This window comes from Suncus etruscus, chromosome 1, assembly GCF_024139225.1.
Source record: "Suncus etruscus isolate mSunEtr1 chromosome 1, mSunEtr1.pri.cur, whole genome shotgun sequence".
Taxonomy (NCBI): domain Eukaryota; kingdom Metazoa; phylum Chordata; class Mammalia; order Eulipotyphla; family Soricidae; genus Suncus; species Suncus etruscus.
In genome coordinates, this window is record NC_064848.1 from 25,921,505 (window position 1) to 25,947,134 (window position 25,630).

At 37.1% G+C, this 25,630-nt stretch overlaps 1 protein-coding gene across 1 annotated transcript in view; it reads right to left on the reverse strand.

Moving 5' to 3' along the window:
- The window catches only part of KANSL1L (KAT8 regulatory NSL complex subunit 1 like), a 107,401-nt gene extending 99,601 nt beyond the window's left edge, over positions 1-7,800 (reverse strand). Inside the window, 1 exon segment of the mRNA XM_049784344.1 lies at positions 6,688-7,800. Within this exon segment, the coding sequence (XP_049640301.1) occupies positions 6,688-7,775 (1,088 nt within the window). The 5' untranslated portion in view covers positions 7,776-7,800.
- Positions 7,801-25,630: the final 17,830 nt, after the last annotated feature.

Consider the following 25,630-nt stretch of genomic DNA (forward strand, 5'->3'; position numbering starts at 1 on the left):
GGAAAAAAGGAACAAGGTTACAAATAGAAAACACTAGAAAATAAAGTAAATAGTATTCACTTTATCAATAAATCACTGATCTATATTATGAATTTCAAAAATTATTAGTGAAGATCAAAAACCAAGACCCGGGGCCGGCGAGGTGGCGCTAGAGGTAAGGTGTCTGCCTTGCAAGCGCTAGCCAAGGAAGGACAGCGGTTCGATCCCCCGGCGTCCCATATGGTCGCCCCAACCCAGGGGCAATTTCTGAGCACTTAGCCAGGAGTAACCCCTGAGCATCAAACAGGTGTGGTCCGAAAAACCAAAAAAAAAAAACCAAAACAAGCAAGACCCAACTCTATTTTGTCTATTAAGATACCCCCTTTTATTTTATTTTGGGCCACACTGGCAGTGCTCACAAATTACTCCTGGCTCTGCACTCAGGATGATGCGGGAGATCAAACTCAGCATGACTGCATGCAAGGCAAATGCCCTACCTGCTGTGCTCTTGCTCTGGACTCAAAAAACCCTTTTGAAATATGAATAAAAAAGAAATAGAAATGGGCCCGGAGAGATAGCACAGTGGTGTTTGCCTTGCAAGCAGCCGATCCAGGACCAAAGGTGGTTGGTTCAAATCCCGGTGTCCCATATGGTCCCCGTGCCTGCCAGGAGCTGCAGACAGCCAGGAGTAACCCCTGAGCAATGCCGAGTGTGGCCCAAAAACCAAAAAAAAAAAAAAAGAAGAAGAAGAAGGGGAAAAGAAATAGAAATAATTTTGCCATAACAACACTAACAAAAAGAAAGTAGAAGAAGCCATATTAATTTCAAACAGATTTTTGGACAAGGGAAGTTATCAAGGATAACTTCATAATGAAAGTAGTCAATACTCCAAGAATATAACAATGTTTAAAGTGTGTACACTAAAATACCTTCTGCAAACCATTGAAGGCAAAGCTGATAAGAATGCCAAGAAGTACATTTCTCTATATACCATTACAGTTGGATACTCCAGTGCTCTTTTATCAGAGAGATATAGCAGGCAAAAAATTAAAATCTGTAAAAGGCATAGCTGAACTCAACATCATCATCAATTGTCTGGATATAACTGCCATGTGTAGCTTGCTTATCTATCAAGAGTGCACATACTTTCAAACGAATATGGAATATTCACTGAAGTAGATTACATTCTGGACTATAATATATACATACCTCAAACTAACAATTATAAGCCTGGGTGTGGACAAAAAAATCTTTAAATCAATATGTCAATAGATTAAATTTAAAATATCTCAATATACTTGAAAATTAATATGTACAATTTTAAGTAACACACAGGACAAATTTAAATTTTAATTAATGAACTAAACAAAAATAAAAGATGAAACTAAAACTTCAAAATCAATGAAAAAATAAAACCCAATAAAATTAAGAAGTGGCTGTTTGAAATACAATAAAAATCAATAACCTTTAGTATATTTTACTTGGTTTTGTTTGTTTTGGACAACACTCACTAGTGCTCAAGGGCTGAATCCTGGTTTTGTGCTCAGAAATCACTCATAGTGAGCTCATGGGACCATAAAATAGGATGCTGTAGAGCCAAGCTTGTGGAAAGCAAGCACACTACTCACTGTACCTTCGATCCTATGGATCTTTAGTATTTTAGTGGGCATTGACAATACATATGATTTCCTGAGGTACAACAGAAGTGATCCCTGAGCACTACAGGATATGACCCCAAAACAAAAACTGATCCAATGCACACTAAAAGAATAAAGGAATACAACTCCAATTTCACCAATTTGATAAACCAAGTTAAATAAACTATTCACTGATAAACATTATATTCCAAAGCTCATACAAGAACCACCAATATAGCTTCCTATAATGTGACAAATTTAACATTGTGGTGGGGATGTCACTAGTAGGAAAGATACATGTGGGGAACACTGAATATATGAGAACTTTCTGACTTTCTCTTACAATATTGAGTTCTAGCATTCCACAACGATAAACTCCTTTTTTTTAGCGGCCATATCAGTGTCTTATTATGCACAATAGTCTAATATTTTAATTTCATATAATTATTTCCAGAACTCTTGGAGACTAAAGAAGAATATGAATCAGTTCTGTGCAGTGGTAATACATGATCCCCTTAACCAAGACAGCCATATCACTGCCAGTGTAACTAAAAGTTAAAACAAAGAGCAGCTACAATCTAAGGTGCAAGCCATTATTATAACACACGAGTGTTCAGAATCTGTACTCTTTAAAGATATTGAAAACTGGGTCTGGAGAGAGAGCACAGATGGGAAGATTCTGGCCTTGCATTCAGCCAATTCCAATTCAACATTTTCTATGTTCCCCCAAGCACCACTTGGAGTGCTCCTTTAGTACAGGACTAGGAGTAAGCTCTTGAGCACCATCAGTTGGGGCCCAAAATAAATAAACAGAAGCTAATACACAAACAACACTGTAGAAGAAATTACATTCACAATATAAAAGTTATATGTCAAAATATAAATTCCCCTATTTTCCTTTCCAAAGGAAATTAATTTTTCTTAAACCTAATATATGTCATTCTCAACCAATTTCTAAGTTATCAATAATGATGCAGTGACTTAATTTATTACCTGTAAATAGTAGAAAAAAAGAGGTGAATCAAATATATATTTAAAAATAAAATTGTGATGTTAAGCTGTGGCTTTCCAATGTCCTAAAACCTACCTCTATAGCTAAATTTTCTGATTAGAGTAAGGGAAATTATACCAAGTGTGTGTATATTATACATATACATATGTACCAAAAATGTAATCTAAAATTTTTAAAACTGTATTTGGATTTGCTAAACTACATTATAAAATTCAACCATAATAGAAACATTAATATTAGTAATAATAAGCAATAGTGATTTCCTTATATACTTAAAATTATTTTTTTTTAATTTTTATTGGGGAAAGTTACCTTCTCAGCAGCTGGGCCACTCTTCAATAATCAAACAAGTGGTGTGGGTTCAGACTCAATGATGCAGTGATGCTGGGGAAACTGGGAGCCACCAGTGCCGTTCTAGTACTCCTAGAGTCACACCAGAAAGAATACCTGGCAAGTTCTAGGGATCAAGCTAGGAACCACGTGCATACAAAGCTTGCTCATACAACCCTAGTCCTTGTCCTTATGCTGGCTTTCTAATTCTCACAATTGCATTGCAAAACAGGTGTTGTAAATCCCATTCCACAAAGAACTAGAAGTTTAATATAAGACTTTTCCAGATCATGGAAAAAATACTGATATCATCTGATCAAATATTCTTCCTTATGCAATCAAATAATCCCTTTGAAAGTATTTTCAGGTTGATACACACATTAAAATTAATTCTGCAAAGTAATTTAGCGAATTTTAAGTTGCAGGTGTTAAATTTAAATTTTTTTAAATTTTGAGGCAATACTTAGTTCTATGCTCTGGGATCACTCTTCAATCAGTGCTCAAGGTATCCATATGTGGTACTGAGATTCAAAGCATTCAAAAACATGCTAGACAAGTAAGTGTCTTAACTTTTACACTAACTTTCTGATTCTAAAATTTAGATGTTGATATTTTGAATTTTGTTTTGTTCTGGAGATAATAGTCAGTGATGCTAAAACAAGGGCTTACTCTTGGCTCTGCACTCAAGGATTATTCTTGGTGGTATGTAGGGGACCATATTGGGTGTCTGGAATCAAACCTGGTTGACTCCATTAGGTCATGCAAGATAAGCCTCTGCCCACTATACTCTGGCCCCAATGTTGAAACTTTGGTGTACTGCATTCAAATGTTCTCACTACTTACATAATTACCTTGTTCTAAAATGTAAAATGTATAAAAGTATATAATATATAATTATAATATAATATATAAAGATGAATAAGGAAATAAAAAAATCAAAAAAGGAGGTCAGAGAATGATGGTCAAAGACATGGATAGTACAGTGGGTAGGGCATTTGCTTTTGTACGTACCCAATCCAGGTTTGATCCCTGGTACCCCATGTTCCCTGAGTTCACCAAGAACTCCTGAGTGTAGAACCATCAGTATTAAATACTGCAGGGTGTGGACCCCTCCAAAAATAAAACACCAGAGACTATAAGACAAATATGAGTTTTGTCCTTTCTTAAGAACAAAACTGTGTATGTGTCATAACTGGATTCATTCTTTGTAATTGAGCATTTTGCTTGTTTTGAATAAAGTGAACCAATTAAGTGAAGAAGGGCTAGATACAGGATAATCTTTTTCATATGTGGGATTTTAATGTATACAGTAAGGGAACAACAACTAATCAAAGGCAACAGCACTTAATACTCCACAAAACTGTGTTTAACAGGATGTTTACTAAATGGGAGGGTCCACTGGGACCTTAATAGTATAAGGAAGTAACTATACTGGTGGCAGATATGATGCTGGTATGATGTGTGCATTAAAAAAGCCAATATTTGGGGCCGGAGAGATAGCATGGAGGTAAGGTGTTTGCCTTTCATGCAGGAGGTCATCAGTTCGAATCCCGGCGTCCCATATGGTCCCCCGTGCCTGCCAGGAGCAATTTCTGAGCGTGAAGCCAGGAATAACCCCTGAGCACTGCCGGGTGTGACCCAAAAACCACAAAAAAAAAAAAAAAAAAAAAAAAGCCAATATTTTAAATCACAAAACTGCAATAAAGATTTTTAATTAAAATTGTTTAATGAAACTTTTAAACTGCCAGTTCCAACTTTTGTAAATTTTCTGCTATATTTGCAAACATAGAAAATTATTTTCATTCACTAATTTAGCAATTATTATACCCACTAAAAAGTATACGAAGCTGAACCCAAGTCTATGCTAATTAATTTCAAATATCCTCAATAAACTGGAAATAAAACTCCCAACACGGATGCATATTGCCTGAATGCTTTGTCTTACCAGGTTAAATTTCCCACTTATGTGTATATGATACAAATATTTGAATAGAAGTACTATGCCCTACTAAATTCAAAGAATGAATACACATCTTATAATGCTTTTGATAAATCATTAATTATGTGCATGATATATAAAAAATTTTAAAGTATAGAATGTGATTTCTACTTGTATAAATAATCTTAAATATGTACTAAAGGTTAAAATAGGATAAAGTATGATTTAGTGATAAATTAAGTGCAGAAAATTTATGACAAAGAAAAGACATTTTTATTTCTACCTGTTTTAAGAGACAAGCCTGCTGTTAAGTTCAACAACAAAAACATTAATTAACCTATGAAATTATATTAAACTGAACTACCTTCAAAGTAACAAATATATAATTTTATATATTTATATATTAAAATATATTGACATGATACATAATTATATCCAAATGATGAATATAAAAAGAAACGTCTGAACTCTTAGAACACACATATCTACAAGTGTCAGTAATTCTACACTGAGAAAATTGCCTGGTCCAATAAAAAGTACATGAGTAGTCTCACATTTATGGGTAAGATTAATTACCAGCTCCTGCATTCAAATAAATTTTAAATATAGAGATAGGGAATACCAAAAGGCTTGATGACTTTGTATTACATTTCACTCTCAACTACAAAATATGTTATTCAATCTAGTAAAACAATGTGTTCAGGTCCTAATACTATAATGAATCTCATTCATCTTGGAAATTTGATAAAAATGATGTGCTGTTTCCTCAAAAAATAGCAAATATTTATTTTTATAATGCTATCTAAAAATATCTATTAGTACAAATATCTATTTGTAGATTATCTGGGTGATCTAATATGAAAATGTTTCATGTGGATTCATATGCATTTATATAAATCTATATAAAGCATTTCCAGACTCCAAAGTAGGTACCTAAAGATATTTAAAACTTTCAAATAGATTCCCAAAATCGTTTTTGGTAGATTCTACCCACAACTAAATGCTACATATAGTATCTTTTCAGTTTTGCTGTTACACTAACCTAGCAAAAATTCACTATTTTTTTTAAAGATCAGAGGTAAAATATATGAATGTATTATATACAGTATGAACATATCACATGGATACATATATACATATATATGCATATGTAACTGTACTTAAGTATCTGATAAATTCCTGAAACCATTAAGGGTTGCCTCTGTAGAGAGTTTAGTTTTGTTCTTTTTCTTTTTCCCCAAACCCCGAGAGCTTAGTTTTTAAGCTATAAATATCTATAACAGATAAATCACTTATACAAAAATCTAGTCTTTTTCCTTGGCCTATTTTATCAAGGCAAGAGCCTTGTATAGTCCTTATTCAAGTATTTTTTTTCTTCTCCAGTCCCTATTTAAGATATAAAATATTTAATATACCCATTTAGCTATTATTTCTGTATGAAGTCTTCCTAGATATAGTAGTTGTATAATTTATTTCTAAATAATATATATATGTTTACAGTAGTTTATAAGTGGAGTAAATTTAAACTTTGCTAAAGTTTTATACATTTGATTATAACATTAAGATAAAAAAATTTCTAAGTCAGAGAAAAATACTGCAGGCTTGCCTTGCAGGAAGTTGAACATTATTCTATTCCCCAAGGTCTCCTAACCACCAGGAGTGGTGGAACAATATATATCCCACAAACCCAAAATAAAAAGCATATATATTTTAAAAATTTCTTTTAACATACCTTGAAACACAGAAAAAATTCTGCAATAGGCATAAAATTATAATAATTTTGCACTTACACTGCCACATTTTTCCTAATGGTATATTCATCCAAATCATCATCGGAACTGCTATCAGTCGCATCAGAATCCAGACCCTCTTCAACATGAGACAACAGCCCAGTAGCAGACAATGCAAATCTTTGGATTTCTGCAGCAGTACACTGTGCAAAACCATTTTTTGTATCAGCCCACAATTTATTCTCTGCAGTCAATATGCTGACTTCTGGTTTAATTTCAGTGCATTTAGGTAAAGTATTATCCAAAATAGTGGCAGATTCATGAAAGGTCTTCGTTTGGGGAAGTTGATGTTTCATAGAAAATTTCATTTGCTGACCATAGTGCTCAACCACATGCTTTGCTAGGAGCATCTGCAAATGTTTTTGAGTTCTTCTAGCCTGTTTAAGTAAAATCTTCTGTTTGCTCACACAATGAAGTAAACGAGTATTCACTTCATCTTCTTTTTTAACAGTTGAGGAACTTGCAGGTATGTATGAGTTGCAAGTTACTATTTTCTTTTGTGAACAGTGCATTAAACCCTTTTTAACCTCAGCATCAGTCACTTTATCTAAAAGCACATTCTTTTGGTACCACTTACAGTTTTGCAGTTGCATTTTATCAACATTAGTATCTTTGGTTATATTTGAATCCAAAATATTATGTACATCTGACATGCACTGGCTTGTGGTATCTGACAAAGGTTCTTTTTTGATGAATTCTTCAGAATGAGAATGACAAATATTACTAAGCTGAATGTTGCTACCATTGCACAATATATTTTTCAGCTTATTACAGCTGGGTTCCACTAAATCCTTGTGTTTATAATTCTCATTGAATTTATTTAATGTCGAGTTAGAACTCATTAAAAGAACTGTCTGATAATGTTTTGAAGACCGAGAGGAGCCAAAATGTTTTAAATTAACAAAATTAGTGTTAAGAGTAGGTTCAGAAGTTGGAAATCCCAGCATTTGAGATAAAGTGTCTCCTTTTAGCTTTTCATCTACAGTTCTTGGACTTTTCATGCATAGCATCTTGTCAGATTCCATGGTCTTTGGCAAAGATGAAAAGCAGATACCCTTTGTTGCTGCTTCTCTCAGCGCTGGGGTCATGGCGAATCCTGCAGGTAATTACTGGAAACCTAAAATAACATAAAAAAAGGTAAAAAAAAAAAATCTACCAAATGTCTTACATTCATATTTTCCTAAGGGTAACATATTTTATTATTAAAATATAAATTGTAAAAATAAAATAGAAGTCCTTTATTTCCAAATTCACAGCTTACCTCTGCTCTCACCTAGTTCATATCAAATTGAACAAGGACTAAGTGGGTTTTTATGTTTTAGGTTTTTTTTTTTTTTTTTTTTTTGGTTTTTGGGTCACACCCAGTGACGCTCAGGGGTTACTCCTGGCTATGAGTGCTCAAAAGTCACCCCTGGCATGGGGGACCATATGGGAAGCCGGGGGATTAAACCACAGTCTGTCCTAGGTTAGCCAAGTGCAAAGCAAACGCCTTAACGCTTGCGACACCAAGACAAAGTTATTTTTAACTGTAATTCTATCACCCATAACTCCAATTAGAGTCTCACTCTACTAGGAACTAGGATACTAAGCTTTATAAAAAAAATATTCGTAGATATGATTATATCTCAAGAATTTTATTTATAACAATACTTAGTGAGTCAAAGATTAAAATATCAGCCTAAAATCTGGAATTAATACTTGAAAATGTAAGTCAACCCAATATTCAGCCAAAAGAAAGAAGTCCTGATTTTGTTAAAAAACAAAAACAAAAACCTTCAATCTTCATTTCTCAATTTAAATTGTAAAAACTAAAGCAACATATGCTAAAATATGTAAAAAAAATATATGTTAACTGCACTCTAACAAGAATATGTCTAATTCCATAGCTGTTAAAACAACATAATAGTAAAAACTTGCCATATCTAGAATTTGTATAAAATTTCCTAGAAAAGCATCTGCAATATGTTTTCCATTCTCAGAAAAGGATAGTCACTTGTTATTACAAAAGCTGTCATTACATTCTTTGTAACAATGAGAACTACAAAAAAAAAAAATTAAACAAATTTCAAATAATTTTTGGCCCCATCCCTCTCAAAAATTTTACCAAAATAAAAAAGTATAAAGCAGTGGGGTTCCTGGAGCAATAGCCAAACTGGGTTCAACCCCCAATATCCCATATGGTATCTGAGCCTGCCGGAAGTTGTTTCTGAGCACAGAGCCAGAAGAACTCTGAGAGTTGCTAATATAGCTCAAAATCAAAAACAAATAAAAAATAAAGCAGCATAATTATGATTCATAGAATAAGCTAAGACAATACTATTAAACCTGATGAAGGTTGGGTGGTAAAAAAAATGTTTTTAAAGACATTTTGGAACTGTTACTTTAACATTTTTGTTTCAACACAAACTACAGTTAATAATCAATAAAATTGTCACACTCCCATATTTCTATGTGTCCAGATGTTGAGGTATGTCGATATCTATCATTCCAATTTCAAAATTCAAAACCATTACTCAAAAGGTCCTGCCAAGCTACTACCACAAAGCCAGGAATAAGCCCTAAGTAATCACTGAGAAGGAAGCCCAATTTGGCAATGACAACAGCAGTAATAACAAGTTAAAAATTTTAAAACATAAGCTAATTAATTACTTGCAAAGACTAATAACAAACAAATATGAATCCTAGATTTGATACTCTTCATTGATAATATATAAAATAAGCAAACATTATTTATATCAACATACAGCAAAGTCATTTAGGAATGACTATACATATAACATATTACCTATGAAGCAGATTTTGAATGACAGCTAAGAACCTATTGCATCTGTTAAAAATCACCTAAAATAAAAATTTATAAATCATGAAATATACCAGTTGGGGTGTGTGTGTGTGTGTGTGTGTGTGTGTGTGTGTGTGTGTGTGTGGGGGGAGAGAGAGAGAGAGAGAGAGAGAGGAGAGAGAGAGAGAGAGAGAGAGAGAGAGAGAGAGAGAGAGAGAGAGAGAGAGAGAGAGAGAGAGAGAGAGAGAGAGAGAGAGAGAGAGAGAGAGAGAGAGAGAGAGAGAGAGATGATAGAAATCTTCCAGAACCTCAAATACGTGAAAACATGTACTCCATTCCACTTAACCATATAGCCAATTGACTTTTCTGGGAGAGGTGGTGTACACGGCTGTGCTCAGGGTTTACTTGTACCTCTAATTTCCTGCTGTGCTTGGGAGATCAGATAGATTTCCAGAAATCAAACTCAGGTCAGCCATGTGATAGGAAAGTGTCTCACACACTGTTCTATCTCTCCACTGCCATACCTCAAGCTGACTTTTTAAAACAAATAAGGAAATAATCAATGCTGAGTCAAAATATAGTTCGGTATCTTTTTGGTAGAAGATACATTTGACTATTATATATATTTAATTTAAAACCAAACAATATTTTTGTTATTCAGTTCATTCAGTTAATATTGATTGAATAGAATATAACAGAAACTGTCCTATCCTAGATTCTAGAAAGATGAAAGTAAATACAAAAATTGAGGCTTCTCACATGACCAGCCAGATCACCGAAGCAACAACCGTGACCTATAGAGCTTTACCACAGGGCCTAAGCATCAAACACATTCAACCAAACTAACATGCACTTGCTCTTATACCCTCCCTTCTTATTACTTCGTATTTTTGTTGTTGTTGTTTGACTGTTGGTTTGTTTTGTTTTGTTTTTCCTACTCTCTCTCCTTTTCTCCCTCTTCCTCCACCTTCTCCTCCTCACTATCATCAATTCAATTCAATAAATTCAATTCAATTCAATTCAATAAATATCACACGGTTACCCCCTCTATAAGAAAGAAAAGCTGGACAATACTGCAAAGGGTAAACACCTGTATAGATAGACCTCACTAACACAATGGTCAGTACTCGAGACACAAAACCTATACATACCCAAAAGTTGAACTATTAGTTTCCTTTCCTTACAAGTACTATACTTACCTATCTTTCTGTACTCAGCGCACCTCTTGCCCTCCTGACCTCTCTACATTAATATACACCTAAGCTAACTTCTATATGTTTATATGGGACAGGAGCACACAGAGATAGGAATCCTCCTTAAGGGTCAAACCTAAACCACAAACAACCCATACCTATACCTGATATAACCCTCCCATATACTATCCCCTCTCCCTCCCCCAAAAATCCAGCTATCTCTTCACCCCTCAATCCCACCCCTGAAATCTACACTACATTATAACTCTCCACCCTCAGTTCTTAATCCATTAGGCATCAAGACCGACTTCCTACCCCAACAAGCCAGTACCCATTACACAAGTGAAGAGACACCCACTCAAACTCTCACCTAGTTTCTGGCAAGAAAATACAACCAACACCCCGACTGACCCATGCAGTGTGGCCCTCCTAATCACCTCTCCTGAACGTGAACTGCCAGAACCACAAAGAAAGACTCCATCATAAGCTCCATTCCTTGAGCTGCACAGTCACCAAGATCTCTAGATACAGAGGTCTGCTTTTACCATCCATGAAGAAGCAAAAGTCTTCCATACACCACGAAAACACCGAGAGGAGAGTAAATGATCATGCAAGAAGTCTATAGTTAATTCCATGACAGTATACTTCAGGTGGGGAGAAACCCTGTATCTCCTAAGCCAAGGGAATTCCCTCTATAATATCCTCAATAGTTACTGTGCCTATGCAGGGGGAAAAAGAAAAAATAAAAAAGCACAAAACAATCATTTTTCCACATATTATTTTTTTAGCGATTGATTGATTTTTTGACATCTTTATATTAGTGTAGAGATTGAAGTTGATGTCTCCAATATTATTTTATTTTATTTTATCTTATCTTTCTCTTTCTTTTTGCACTCCGGCATGAGTTGATTTCAGAACCAAGACTGTTGTGTGGTACTTGTCTTTATTGCTGTGGTGCTCGCTGGATATTTAATTTGATATTTCTTTCTGTATTGTGGTGGTGTTTCAATTGCCTTTTTCACATCCTCTCTCAAACTGAGGTTGAAATCCTCTGGAAGGACTCTGCCTAATTTCAGCATATTTGACTTTTTTTTTTCTTATTTTGTACCCCAATCTATTGCTTTTCTTACCTTCAAACAAAGCCACATAACTCAATTTATCTAGCTCCATTTCTTAAATAGAGGGGGAGACAGGGGAGGGTACCAAGACCAAACAGATATATCATCACTAATAGTGAGCAGGACAAAGAGGGGCCAACCTACTCTAGCAGTCCGGGGGGTGATGGTGGGGTACATGGTTTGCAGAAGGGGAACTGGGATGGGGGGAGGACAAATTTGGTGATTCAATGTTGATATGTACCTAAAATACTACTGTGAAAGATATGTAAGCCACTATGATCAAAATAATAATTTAAAAAAATTGAGGCTTCTTAATACTTCAAGAAATAAGAGGACACAGGAAAAGAGAAACGCATTCCCTACTCATGGGTTGAGAGGATGAGTATCATCAAATGGCAATACTACCAAAACACTGTACAGATTCAATGCAATTCCCATAAATATACCTATGATGTTTTCAAAGAAATAGATCAAATATTCATGAAATCCCTAAATAGTTAAAGCAATCCTGGGAAAAAGGAAGATGGGAAGAATCACTTTCCCCAATTTTAATCTATACTGTAGGACAGTAATTAACACAGCATGGTACTAGAATAAAGACAGACCTTCACCCAGATCAATGGAATAGAGTTGAATATCCTGAGGCAGAGCCTGGGCAGAGACTGACTAAAAAGCAAAATGACTTTTTTTTTTTGGTTTTTGGGTCACACCTGGCAGCACTCAGGGGTTACTCCTGACTCCACACTCAGAAATCACTCCTGGCATGCTCGGGGACCATATGGGATGCTGGGATTCGAACCAATGACCTGCATGAAAGGCAAACGCCTTACCTCCATGCTATCTCTCCGGACCCAACATTTATTTTTTTTTAAGCAAAGCAAAGCAGACTTAGAAGGTAGAAACCCTGTATCTTTCCAGGGGTCCTCAAACTTTTTAAACAGGGGCCAGTTCACTGTTCCTCAGACCACTGGAGAGTCTGACTATAGTAAAAACAAAACTTATGAACGAATTCTTATGCACACTGCATATATCTTATTTTGCAATGAAGAAACAAAATAGATACAAATACAATATGTGGTCCACGGGCCATAGTTTGAGGACCACTGTTAGGCCAAGGGAATTTCCTTTCTAATTTCCCCAATACTCACTGTGCCTATGCCAAAAAAAGAAAAAAAAGAAAGAAAGAAAAGAAAAGAAACCCCCCAAAACAAAACAAAACAAAACAAAACAAAACAAAAAAAATTACCACACCAGCTCCCTCCTTTTTTTTCTTTTTTTAAAATTTATATTTATAGCTGAGCCCCACTGGGCCGGTGTACTTTCGCGGATTTTCCCCGCCTGGTGTCACACACAGGGAGCCACTAAGTCATGAAATTTTCCTATACATGGATGTACATGGAATCTATTATGCTGAGTGAAATAAGTCAGAGAGGGGGCCGGGTGGTGGCGCTAAAGGTAAGGTGCCTGCCTTGCCTGCGCTAGCCTTGGACGGACCGCGGTTCGATCCCCCGGTGTCCCATATGGTCCCCCAAGCCAGGAGCAACTTCTGAGCACATAGCCAGGAGTAACCCCTGAGCGTTACTGGGTGTGGCCCAAAAACCAAAAAAAAAAAAAAAAAAAAAAAAAAAGAAATAAGTCAGAGAGAGAGAGAAAAACGCAGAATGGTCTCACTCATCTATGGGTTTTAAGAAAAATGAAAGACACCCTTGTAATAATAATTTTCAGACACAAAAGAGAAAAGAGCTGGAAGTTCCAGCTCACCTCAGGAAGCTCACCACAAAGAGTGATGAGTTTAGTTAGAGAAATAACTACATTTTGAACTGTCCTAATATTGAGAATGTATGAGGGAAATGTAGAGCCTGTTTAGGGTACAGGCGGGGGTTGGGTGGGGAGGAGGGAGATTTGGGACTTGGGTGATGGGAATGTTGCACTGGTGATGGGTGGTGTTCCTTTTATGACTGAAACCCAAACACAATCATGTATGTAATCAAGGTGTTTAAATAAAAAAAAAAATCCCCTAAAAAAAAAAAAATTTATATTTATAGCTTCTAGAAAGGGGCTCCCACCCATTTTCCTTTTTTTTTTTTTTTTTGTCTTTAACAGTACCATAGAACTTGAATCATCTTGTTCTGCCTCATATTTCTATGTCTTTCTACAAATTGAGAAGAAAAATAAAAAGTGGATGGGACCAGGAGCAAGCAGTCTCATGAGCACTGAGTGGAAATAAAAAATAATCAGGGCTGAAGAGAGAGCATAGAAGTAGGGTGTTTGCCTTGCATGCAGAAGGATGGTGGATCGAATCTGCATCCCAGATGGTTCCCTGAGCCTGCCAGGAGAAATTTTTGAGCCTAGAGCCAGGAGTAACCCCTGAGTGCTGCTGGGTGTGACCCAAAAACAAACAAACAAACAAACAAAAATGATCAGACCTAAATACCCAACACAAAGTCAATGACAATAGAATCAAGAGACCAAACTATAATAAGCTATATACAAAAGGGACCTGTTATACCAGCAGTCCAGGGGCCTAAGGGTGAAGGTATGGGATGCATGTTGGGAACAGGGGTAGATGGAAGTCAACACTGGTGGTGGAAATTGCCCTAATTCACTATCACTATGTACCTTAAAAGTAACTGTGAAAGACTTGCAATTCACATTATTCTCAATAAAAATTATTAAAATAAAGAAACAACTTAGATACATATCAAATTTGAAGTACACACTAGGCATCCAAGTAGAGGTAGGTCGATTAAAAACAAACCTAAAGTTCAAATGAAAAGTCAGTTAAAATAATATTTTGGTAGCCACTAGCAAATTTATTGAAAGCCAAAGGACTAAAAAGAAGTCTAACTTTAAACCCTGATATTTACTCACATTATCTGAAAAAAGAAAGAAAAACTACCAAAGAGTACTTAAAAGAAGACTAATAGTTCGGTACTACCCTCCATTGGCAAAACAACTGTTAGGAATCTACTTAGAATTTCCATCTTGAGGCCGGTGAGGTGGTGCTAGCCAAGGAAGGACAGCAGTTCGATGGTCCTTCCAAGCCAGGAGCAATTTCTGAGCGCTTAGCCAGGAGTAACCCCTGAGCATCAAACGGGTGTGGCCCGAGGAAAAAAAAAAAAAAAGAATTACTATCTCATCACAAATAACCTCGCCTTCCTTTTCATACCTTAGAAATAAAGGAAAATCCCAATACTAGTGTCACAGCACCACCTGTAGGAAATAAAAGAGGCAATCCCAAATGGATTAAGCAGAGAATTCTGCAGGTGACTATTGCAAAATTAAGATGAAAACCTCAACAACAACAACAACAAAATTATCTCATGATGGAGAAAATGGTGAGAGTTACACACGCAGAAGTGTGAAGCTAAGCACTTTAAATTTTATGTTGTAAGCCAATAAGTGAATAAAAATTAATTTAATTTTTGAGAAGTACAGTACAAAAAATTTTAGAGTACATGAGACTGAGATAAACTATTTAAAAGCATAGGCAGGCAAATAATATAGTACGTTCTATAAGTACTTGTTGAAAAGCCTTGATTATTCTCAGTTAAGAGAAGTTAAAGAAGGGCCGGAGAGATAGAACAGCAGCAGGGTGTTTGCCTTGCATACATCCGACCTGAGAGCTACCAGGAATCGACCCCTGCATCCCATAAGGTTCCTGGAGCCTGCCAGAAGCAATTTCTGAGTGCAGGGCCAGGAGTAACTCGCAAGCAAAGGTGAAAGATGGTGTGTGCCCACCCCCCCCAAAAAAAAAAAAAAAACAAGAACAAAGAGGAGGAGGAGGAAGAGAAATTTAAATTTTTCCATTTTTAAATTTTAATTTAAAAAATGAACTGCCCAACTCCAGATTCCAGCTTCTATGAAAAGGAAAGGAAGTGCTCAACTCCAGTCCTCTTCTGTCAGCCAGTCAGTCCCACATGAGGGAAAAAAATCTGATGAGCTGAAGTTCACAGCCTACAGGCACAGGTCCCCCAAAAGACAGTCCTAATCATCAAGCAATAGAACTTCTATATCCATAGCTTACAAAATAAATATCTATCAATTCTTTAACCCAGTACTTCAAGATTTAACAGTGTTGATAGGTTCTTAGAGACTATAATCTTGAAGTAAAAAAATCTGTATTTCATTCAACACCTTAACATTATAGTATAGTGCTGATGCAAAGAAATTCTAGCACACCCTGAATGAAGCAATGTCATTCAAAGCCCAGCTATAGCATATGCTCCCTATTTCAACAAGACTTAATATAAAAACCAAAACTCAGTTTGAAGCTGGATAGTGGTTAGCACACACATGCTTTGCAGCCAATCAGTCCCCTCCTCCAACCCCAGCAACCCTAGTCTTTTGAAGAACAACAGGAGTGGCCAAGGCACTTCAGCATTTCCCAAGCAGCACTGTATCACTGGAATCTCTCATTAAACCAAGCACCACGGTCTATTATAATACACACACATACACGCACACACAACAGATTGTTCTATGAGATAAAACAAGAATAAGAAACTGATTCATCTAAGGCAGAATGCAAACATTATCAGAACATTAAAAACAACAGAACAAGCTAAGGTCTCTGGTAGAAAAAGTTGAGAAAATGGGACGGCATTCTTGTAAGTGTACAACAGAAATTCTAGAGATCAGTTAACATAGAGCAAAATGAAGCATGTCTTTGATGGGCACTAGGTAGCCTAAAAGTTGTTGAAAAAAGAATATCTAAATCTGTGAAGATAGCACAGAGATAGAACAGCAGTAAGGCATTTACCTTGCAAGAGACAGAACCAGGAGGGACCCAGTTCAGTTCCCAGCATACCATAAAGCCTGCCAGGAGTGATTTCTGAACACAGGGTCAGAAGTAACCCCACTCCCCCAACACAACTGGGTATGGCCCCAAAACCAATTAATCAATCAATCAATCAATCGTGTTTTTTAAAAAAATGAATAAAACTGGATTTCCCCCCAAAATATTAATCACTCAAATCACAGATCCAAGTATTTTAGAAAAAAATAAGCAAGACACGCCAAAAGTTGTTGATATATTTAGTATATTTAAGAAAATTGTATTTTTTAGGGTAATGGCACTCGTTTGAAATGGTAATTGGACTGGGACACACACTTGGACACACACTCCTGTAATGGATAACTGTCTAAGTATTTATGGAGGAGCCTGGCACTTTCACACTCTCTCTCCCTCCCTCCTTCCCTCTCTCACTTTCTCCCTCCCTCCCTCTCTCCCTCTAATCTCTACATTCTAGCAGGGATCCTCAAACTTTTTAAACAGGGGGCCAGTTCACTATCCTTCAGACTGTTGGAGGGCCAGATTATAGTAAAAACAAAAATTATGAACAAATTTTTATGCACACTGCATATACCTTATTTAGAAGTGAAGAAACAGGGCCCGGAGAGATAGCACAGCGGTGTTTGCCTTGCAAGCAGCCGATCCAGAACCTAAGGTGGTTGGTTCAAATCCCGGTGTCCCATATGGTCCCCCGTGCCTGCCAGGAGCTATTTCTGAGCAGACAGCCAGGAGTAACCCCTGAGCAATGCCGGGTGTGGCCCAAAAACCAAAAAAAAAAAAAAAAAAGAAGTGAAGAAACAAAATGGGAATAAATACAATATGTGGCCTGCGGGCCATAGTTTGAAGACCCCTGTTAAATCTAGAGGACTAAATGTCCAAATAGTGAGACTATTTACTTTGTTCTGCAATCACACCATATTCACAAAAAAAAACTGAATCAAACTACCCAGAAGCTAGCCTAAAATCCTGATTAAATAAACAAAACAAAACAAAACATATTCACAGCAAGAGACAAAAAGGCAAGCACCAAGATTGGAAGAAAGTCCAATGAAGAATAAGCTACAAGTATGAAGTCATCTCTAAGATACAGAAATTTACCATGGGAGGAAGAGGACTGGTATTGAACAAGTAGTACAATCCTATAATATTTACAATACTGGAACAAGAGGCAAAAATTATAGGTTTTATATAAATGGGGTTCATTCACTAAGAAGTGTCATCCTGATACCCTGAGCCTTGTTGAAGGCATTGCTGATGACACCAAACTGGATTTTTTTTCACCAATTAGCCACTGGGTCCCACTACCTACAGCACTCCCCTGCTGTCCCATGACCAACTAGACTGTTTTTCCTGCGAACATGCACATGCATGATTGTCCAATGGACTCTAATGTTCAAGCTTTCTTTGAATACAGGACAGTACAAAAAGAGAACGTATGACCATGATAGTCAATTGGTCTCCTGTTGCTCCCTAGAATTACTTGAACTATACTCACTGTTGTCCCCAAGCACGTTCTCTCTCTCTCCAACCCCTCATAACAACTTATTTGTTCAACAGACTGTTCAATACAATGCAGAGTGAGAACAGACAGTGAAACTAAATTTCCTAAATTTCACAACCACAGACACAGCCAATACTAATACTGGTAGCAGGCACTTATTACAGGAGACTTCCAGAGTGACAGGCTAACCATGAAAGCAAATTCACCATTCATCATACATGCCTGCTCACAGATTTTTCCATCCCTGCCCAGGTCTTTGGAATACTAGACATAATGGGGAGATGAAGGTACTCACCAATGGATCAAGATAATAGCTGACAAATAAGTCCAACTTCATGAGCTATGTAAACTACCTGAGATGGAACTAACCAAAAAACTCTCCTAAATTATTTAATTATTTTCTTGATATATCCATCCTGTTTAGAGAATTTTTTTTTAATTCTTACTTTTTTTGGATTTGGGTCCACACCCAGCAGTGCTCAGGAGTTAGTTACTTCTGGCTCTGCACCCAGAAATAACTCCTGGCAGGTTCAAGGGACCATATGGGATCAGCAACCTTTCAAAGAGTAATTTGGTAGTTACTTGGTAGATAATGAAAACTTGATAGTTAAAAGAAACAAATTCTTTATAAACTTTTATGAAGCAAAGGTTCTAGAGAACTTAGAAAACATAGCTGAGGAGCAAAGGGTACATGCAAGCACCTAGCATCACAATTACCCAGTTTCGAGACCCAGCACTGCACACACACACACACACACACACACACACACACACACACACACCCCAAGTCCAAATATGTACATACACCCTTGCCCAGATACACAAACATCCTAGCTCAGTGTTCCATGCTCCATGTATATTCAGTCCCACACACTACTGGGCCAGAGTAGATCTGTATTACCAGACAGAGTAGTCCCCAATCACTGCTGGGCTAGAGCAGGGCTACATAACTAGGTACACACACACACAAGATCAAGTCCTCCAGGTAGGCCAACTTGAATCGCTACTTGAATCACTACTGGGCCAGAATAGAGGCTGTATCATCAGGTACATGTGTACACACGCACAAGATCAGGTCCTACAGGTGAGCCAACCCAAATCATTACTGGGCTGTATTACCAGGTACACACACAGACATGCACACACATGTACACACACACTGCTGGCCAAAGTAAGGGCTGTATTACCAGGTACACAAACACAAACGCACACACATGCATGCACGTGTGCGAACACACACACACAAATACACATACACTCCCTGTCCAGATACTCCTGGCTAGCCAGACCCTATCACTGCAGGTCCAGATGGGACTGTATTATCAGGTACATATATACAAACACATGGACACATACATACACACACATACCTACACACACAAAAATACAGGCCCAGATCATCTAGGTGTAGCTCCTAGGCCACATCACTGTGATTCCCCTGAACCCCTGATTATTCCATGCAAGTTCTGCCTTCTTCATATGCTGCCCTATTCCCCAAGTCAATTTCACTTTCTAGGCATGAATTTCACTTTCATCTTTTTATAACACTTTTCAACTTACATTTCAGTTTAACTAAAATAAATAAATAATAATTTCTTCTTTTCTAATTTTTTCTCCCACTACTATAAATTATCCACTTTTATTATTATTATTATTTATATTATATTTATATATTATATATAATATATTTATTATATTATTATAAATTATTATTATTATTATTATTATTATCCCACTTTTGGGGAAATCGCAGAGTGCAATGGACAAGCCTCACCCTGAGGAAATCACCTTTCTGATCATAGAATCACCCCTGCCAGGTAAGTATATAATTTCTTAATGTACCAGCAATCCTGGTTTTTTTTTTGGGGGGGGGGATTTGTAAACAAACCTTCAACAGCCCATATTTCAATATATACCAATTTTTTAGAAGTCTCATAAACCAATGAGAGAAAAATTTCAGTAAGTCAAGCCAAAGCTTATTTTAAAATAAACTCTTTAATAAGTCGGATGTAAATGCATCTCTTTATTATATTAAATCTTATTTTTATACATAAAATTGAGTGACATTTGTCCAAAAACTGGAGGAAATATAGATTTTCTGCCATAAATTCTAATCTTTGGTTTGTAAGTCAAGAATATATTGTGAATTTTAAAAGTAATTCTTTGTAGGGCGAGATTGATAATATAACAGAGTGGGGCATACACAGCTGATCCAAGTTCAATCCCTGGCATCCCATATAAACTCCCAAGCCTGCCAAGAGTAATTCTTTCGAGAAATACTTAGTGAATTCTTTAGCGAATTATTCCTGAGCATAACCTGAGCATCTCCAGGTGTGGCCCCAAAACAAACAAATAAAATGTAGTTGTTTTGAAATTAAATTATTAGAAAGGACAAGAGATTATGCTGGGTAAGTGGCTTGCTTTGTATGCAACTAGCCTGGGTTTGATCATGGACCAATTATGGTCCCCCAAAACAAACAAATAAAATGTAGTTGTTTTGAAATTAAATTATTAGAAGGGACAAGAGATTATGCTGGGTAAGTGGCTTGCTTTGTATGCAACTAGCCTGGGTTTGATCATGGACCAATTATGGTCCCCCAAGCCCTACCAGGAGTGATTTAAAAATCAATTTAAAAATCATGTTCATTTGTGTACTCAGCTTTAATTAAATAATATCTGATCCCTGAGACATCATTAAAGTATAGTAAGTTTATGTCTCAAAAAATTGCATGCGCGTAGTAATATAATGACCAAGTCGATAATTACTAAATTTACCCCAATAATTAGTGACTAGGTTGCTATTAACTAACACACAAGGCACATACATCAAATAATTTCTGACATATTTTATTAAAAAATCAAATTTGCTAATCTAGTCCTCTATTCAGAGTTGAAATAGATAATCTAGGTAGCAACAACTCTCCCCTGAGAATGTTGAAGAAGCAAATCTCATTTTCCATTTACTAGAACACCACTTCAGTGTAGAGTAGTAGTCTAGCATACTGTTTATTTCTTATAGTTCATAAGCACTGCTGGGTGTGACCCAAAAACAAAAAATAAAAAGACAAAACAAACAAAAAAACCCGACGAAGTTCTTTCAAATATTACTAAAATATGAGATGACTCAAAAATTCTCATTTGCAAATTAATGGAAAAATCCCAATTAAAGTAAAAGTCTTATTGTATATATTAATGTGATTTTACTCCTTAAAAATACAGGAACTAGGGCCCGGAGAAATAGCACAGCGGCGTTTGCCTTGCAAGCAGCTGATCCAGAACCTAACTAAGGTGGTTGGTTCGAATCCCGGTGTCCCATACGGTCCCCCGTGCCTGCCAGGAGCTATTTCTGAGCAGACAGCCAGGAGTAATCCCTGAGCACTGCCGGGTGTGGCCCAAAAACAAAACAAAAACAAAACAAAAAAAAATACAGGAACTAGTGGAAAATACTAACACCAATTATAGGTTGTGCTTTCAAGATTTCCTTTTGCCATATTATGGAAATTCTCAACTTACAGCAGAAAACACAGCAGTAATTGGCATCACCAGGGTATGGCTAGCTCAGTTCTTTGTACTAAATATTTATAGCAAGAACTTCTTTCACTTTGAAAACTGCCCAAAAAGGAATTCACTTTGAAGACTAAAGGAATTTAATTAAAGATAAAGCCACTTGGGTGGCCACATAACACATCAAACAGATCATACTTAAAGCAGAATTATTACCATTCAATTACAAGTACATGACTCATACGAATATAAAAGAAGTCTTTCTTTTTAATGTACATGAACTTGGATCCAGAAATTTACATTTAGAAGATAATATCACACATGTTCATTCTATAAACTGACTCCAATTTAACTTAATATGGCTAAGCAAGTATTATTAACACACTGGAAGAAAAGTAAGGCTTTCTTCAGATTCAAGATTATCATACATAAACTATTCCACTAAAGTTCTGTCACTATTTTAAAGAGAAAGGTGTAAGAGATGATTTACTTTAAGTAAACAGGTAGCTAATTCCCTATTGCAAGTAGCTTCTCCAAGCTGTTCCATAACTCATTAAACTTTATCACCACAAACTCATAAACACAAATCTAAACCTGAAGCAGCTGTCTCTTTCAACTATTAATATTAAGACCCAGAAAGAGAGAACTAATGAATGAAATGAATTAACATTAACCAAAAAAGTTATATACAATATAATAGGCTTTTATGATGATCAATACAATAAAATAAGCAACCATGTGAGTAGCAATAGTCAACAAAAGATAGGCAAGATCCAATTTGAATAATGAACAGAGAAATTCTACATAATCCATTCCCAGCTTTTCTTCCCCAATGCAAAGAAGGCTGAAACTGAAATTTAAATGATAGAAGTAAAACGTTAATTGTACATTAATTACATACAGGATTTATAGAAGAAGAAATGAAATGCCATGTGAAATGTCATCAAAAGTGGATGCAGGGCCCGGAGAGATAGCACAGCAGTGTTTGCCTTGCAAGCAGCCAATCCAGGACCTAAGATGGTTGGTTCGAATCCCGGTGTCCCATATGGTCCCCTGTGCCTGCCAGGAGCTATTTCTGAGCAGACAGCCAGGAGTAACCCCTGAGCACTGCCGGGTGTGGCCCAAAAACCAAAAACCAACAAACAAAAGTGGATGCAGCTCTTAGATAATGCAAGTTGGAGAATGGGAGAAAAGTCACCAGACAAAAAGATCATTAAAGTCCTTCCCACCTGAATAGACCAGCACTCAAAATAATATAATAATAATAGTAATAATAATATATTGCCAAAACTGTACTCCAAAAATGCGTAAACTAAATACATAATTTCCAGAACTTCCAATACTGAGTCAATTATTATAGATTTGGTTAGTGCCTACTATATGACTTGCAGTTTAACAAATATAGTTTACAATTTAGAAAAATGATATAGATTGAATCACAAACATAGTAAAAAAAATAAGGCAAAATAAAGCAAGGTTGTTCATTTTAATGCTAATAAAGATGCTAAACTAAGATATGAGGCATGATTCTGTATTAGTTGAGTATAAATCAATAGACATTATTTAAAAGAGCTAAACAAGGGGCCAGAAAGATAGCATGGAGGTAAGGCGTTTGCCTTTCATGCAGGAGGTCATCGGTTCGAATCCCGGCGCCCATATGGTCCCCGTGCCTGCCAGGAGCAATTTCTGAGCCTAGAGCCAGGAATAACCCCTGAACGTGCCGGGTGTGACCCAAAAACCACACACACACACACACACACAAAAAGAGCTAAACAAATCCATATACACTATGAGCTTTTGGGATGCAATTTCTTTTTTAAATCTAAGGGAAAAAATGTAAAGGTATGTATAAATTTATTCTCTGAAACTAAATTTGTATTAGCAAACCATGAAAAGCATGCCAAAGTACTAATATAGTCCAAATTATCTGGCGGGTTGGGTTGCAACCAGTGGCGCCCAGGGGTTACTCCTGGGTCTGTGCTCAGAAATTGCTCCTGGCAGGCTCAGGGTACCATGTGGGATGCCGGGAATCGAACCGGAGTCCATCGGGAGTTGGCCCCGTGCAGGGCTGTGCTATGGCTCCAGCCCCCAAAATTAATGTTTTGAAGAACAATTGTTCCTTTAAAAAGTAACACATGGTGCCTGTTTTAGAAAAAATAGAAAACTAGATACAACTCTTCTAAGTTTAATTTGCCCAACTTTTCCCAATTATTCTAGAAGATCCAGAAAATTGAAAAGATGCACCACAAAATAATGTAAATGTGACGGAATAGCCTAGACTAAGAAGTTTCAGGTAAGAAAGAAAAATGACTTCGGGACTGGATAAGAGCCATAATTTATCTACAGTCAAACTGAGAGGAAGTGGTGGCGACCTTGATACTGATCTGAGTAAGTGGGTGGAAACTGAAGGAGACTCAAAGTTAAGAGTTACAACAGATTTAAGATTTCCAAATATATCCTATTTCATGACTCATTCATTGTTTATATTCTCTGAAAGCTGGCTTTGAAAAGTGACTTTTATTATAAAATAGTATTCCGGGACGAAATCTTTATTTCTAATGTTGGTCAAGAGCATGTCACACTCAGAGGAGGCACTTGAGTCTCTTAAGAAAAAAGGAGGGGAAATATTAGTAAGTTATTTACAAGAGAAAAGAGAAATTGAGATAACTGAGGGTGTAGCCAGGAGAAACTGCTAGTTTCTAATATAATATATAGAACTAATATAATTGCTATGTTCTAAAATCGGGATCAGCGAAGACAAAACTAAACTGCTAAAACAAAACTAAACTGCAACCAGGGCTGCAGGGAGCAGTCAAGCAACCTTTCTCAGAGAGCCACCTACATCTCAAAGAATATCGAACTTTTTTCTCCAATAGATTTTTAGTCACTTTTTCCTGGTAAAATAATATAGGGTTTTCTTTCTTTTTTTTCTTTCTTTCTTTCTTTCTTTTTTTTTTTTTTTTTTGTCAGCAGCATAGGTATATTCACCAATTAGGTTTTGCGAACCAATCTACTCCCACTCTTGTCAGTATTTGGAAAATATTGACCCAAACTCAGTGAAGAAAATCAAGCCAACTACTTATAAAAACAAAAAAGTCGAGGGAAGCTCTTTTTCATTCTCAACAATCAACGAGTAAATAAAATCCAAAAAGAAAAAAAAAATGTAGGCGTTTCCTACAATTATACAAAAACAAAAACTAAGTTTAAAAAAAAAATCAACTCCTCAAGGTTCAGAAGCCGTCTGGGCTAAGAAGTCAGGTTCTGCCCACAGCTAAGGGGAGGGGGCGGCAAAGAAAAAAAAACGAACTAAACACATTCTTGAGGAGCAAAATAACGGTGCAAGAACGTCGATCTAGTGACTTCTCCACTGGCTGGAAACCACCCTCTCCTTCCAAGAGCTCGCCAATAAACACCTCCGTCTGCTGTGTCTCACCACCGACACACACCCTCTATCATTTTCCAGTAACACAGAGTTCCTTCCCCACACCACAAAAATTAGGTTGAGTTACCCCCCCACTCACCCACCCACGCACCCCCCGGTATCCTCTGGCTTCCTCTCCACCAAATTCTGACGCTAAAGCAACATTTCCATGAAATAAACACGAACGATATTAAACTAACTCAGCGCCAGCTAACACCGCAGGCTCCTCCCACCACAGCGCCCTTCAGCGGCCGCCGGCACAACCGCACCCGGCGGGGCGGAGCCGCGGAGTGGCAGGGGCGGGGACCCAGGAAGATCACGTGCTCCGCCTTGCGCGCACGCGCCGGCCCCAAAACAAAAGGGAGGCCCGCCAAACCCCGCCCCCTGCGCCCACGTGACCGCGGCGGGCTCCGCCCCCTCCGCTCTGCTCGCCTTCCCCTCCCCTCAGCTGCTGCCAAAGGCTGTTGAGCTTGAGCCGTTTCCATTTGGCTGCCATCCGACTCCCCCCTGGCTCTGGAGGGAGCGCGATCCTCAAGCGGGGGATCCCCCTCGAGTCTCCCCCCAAAGTCCAAAGGCTTCAGAGGGGCTCTGCCGGTCGGTCGCCGAGCCCACCCGAGCGTAGTAGCTTC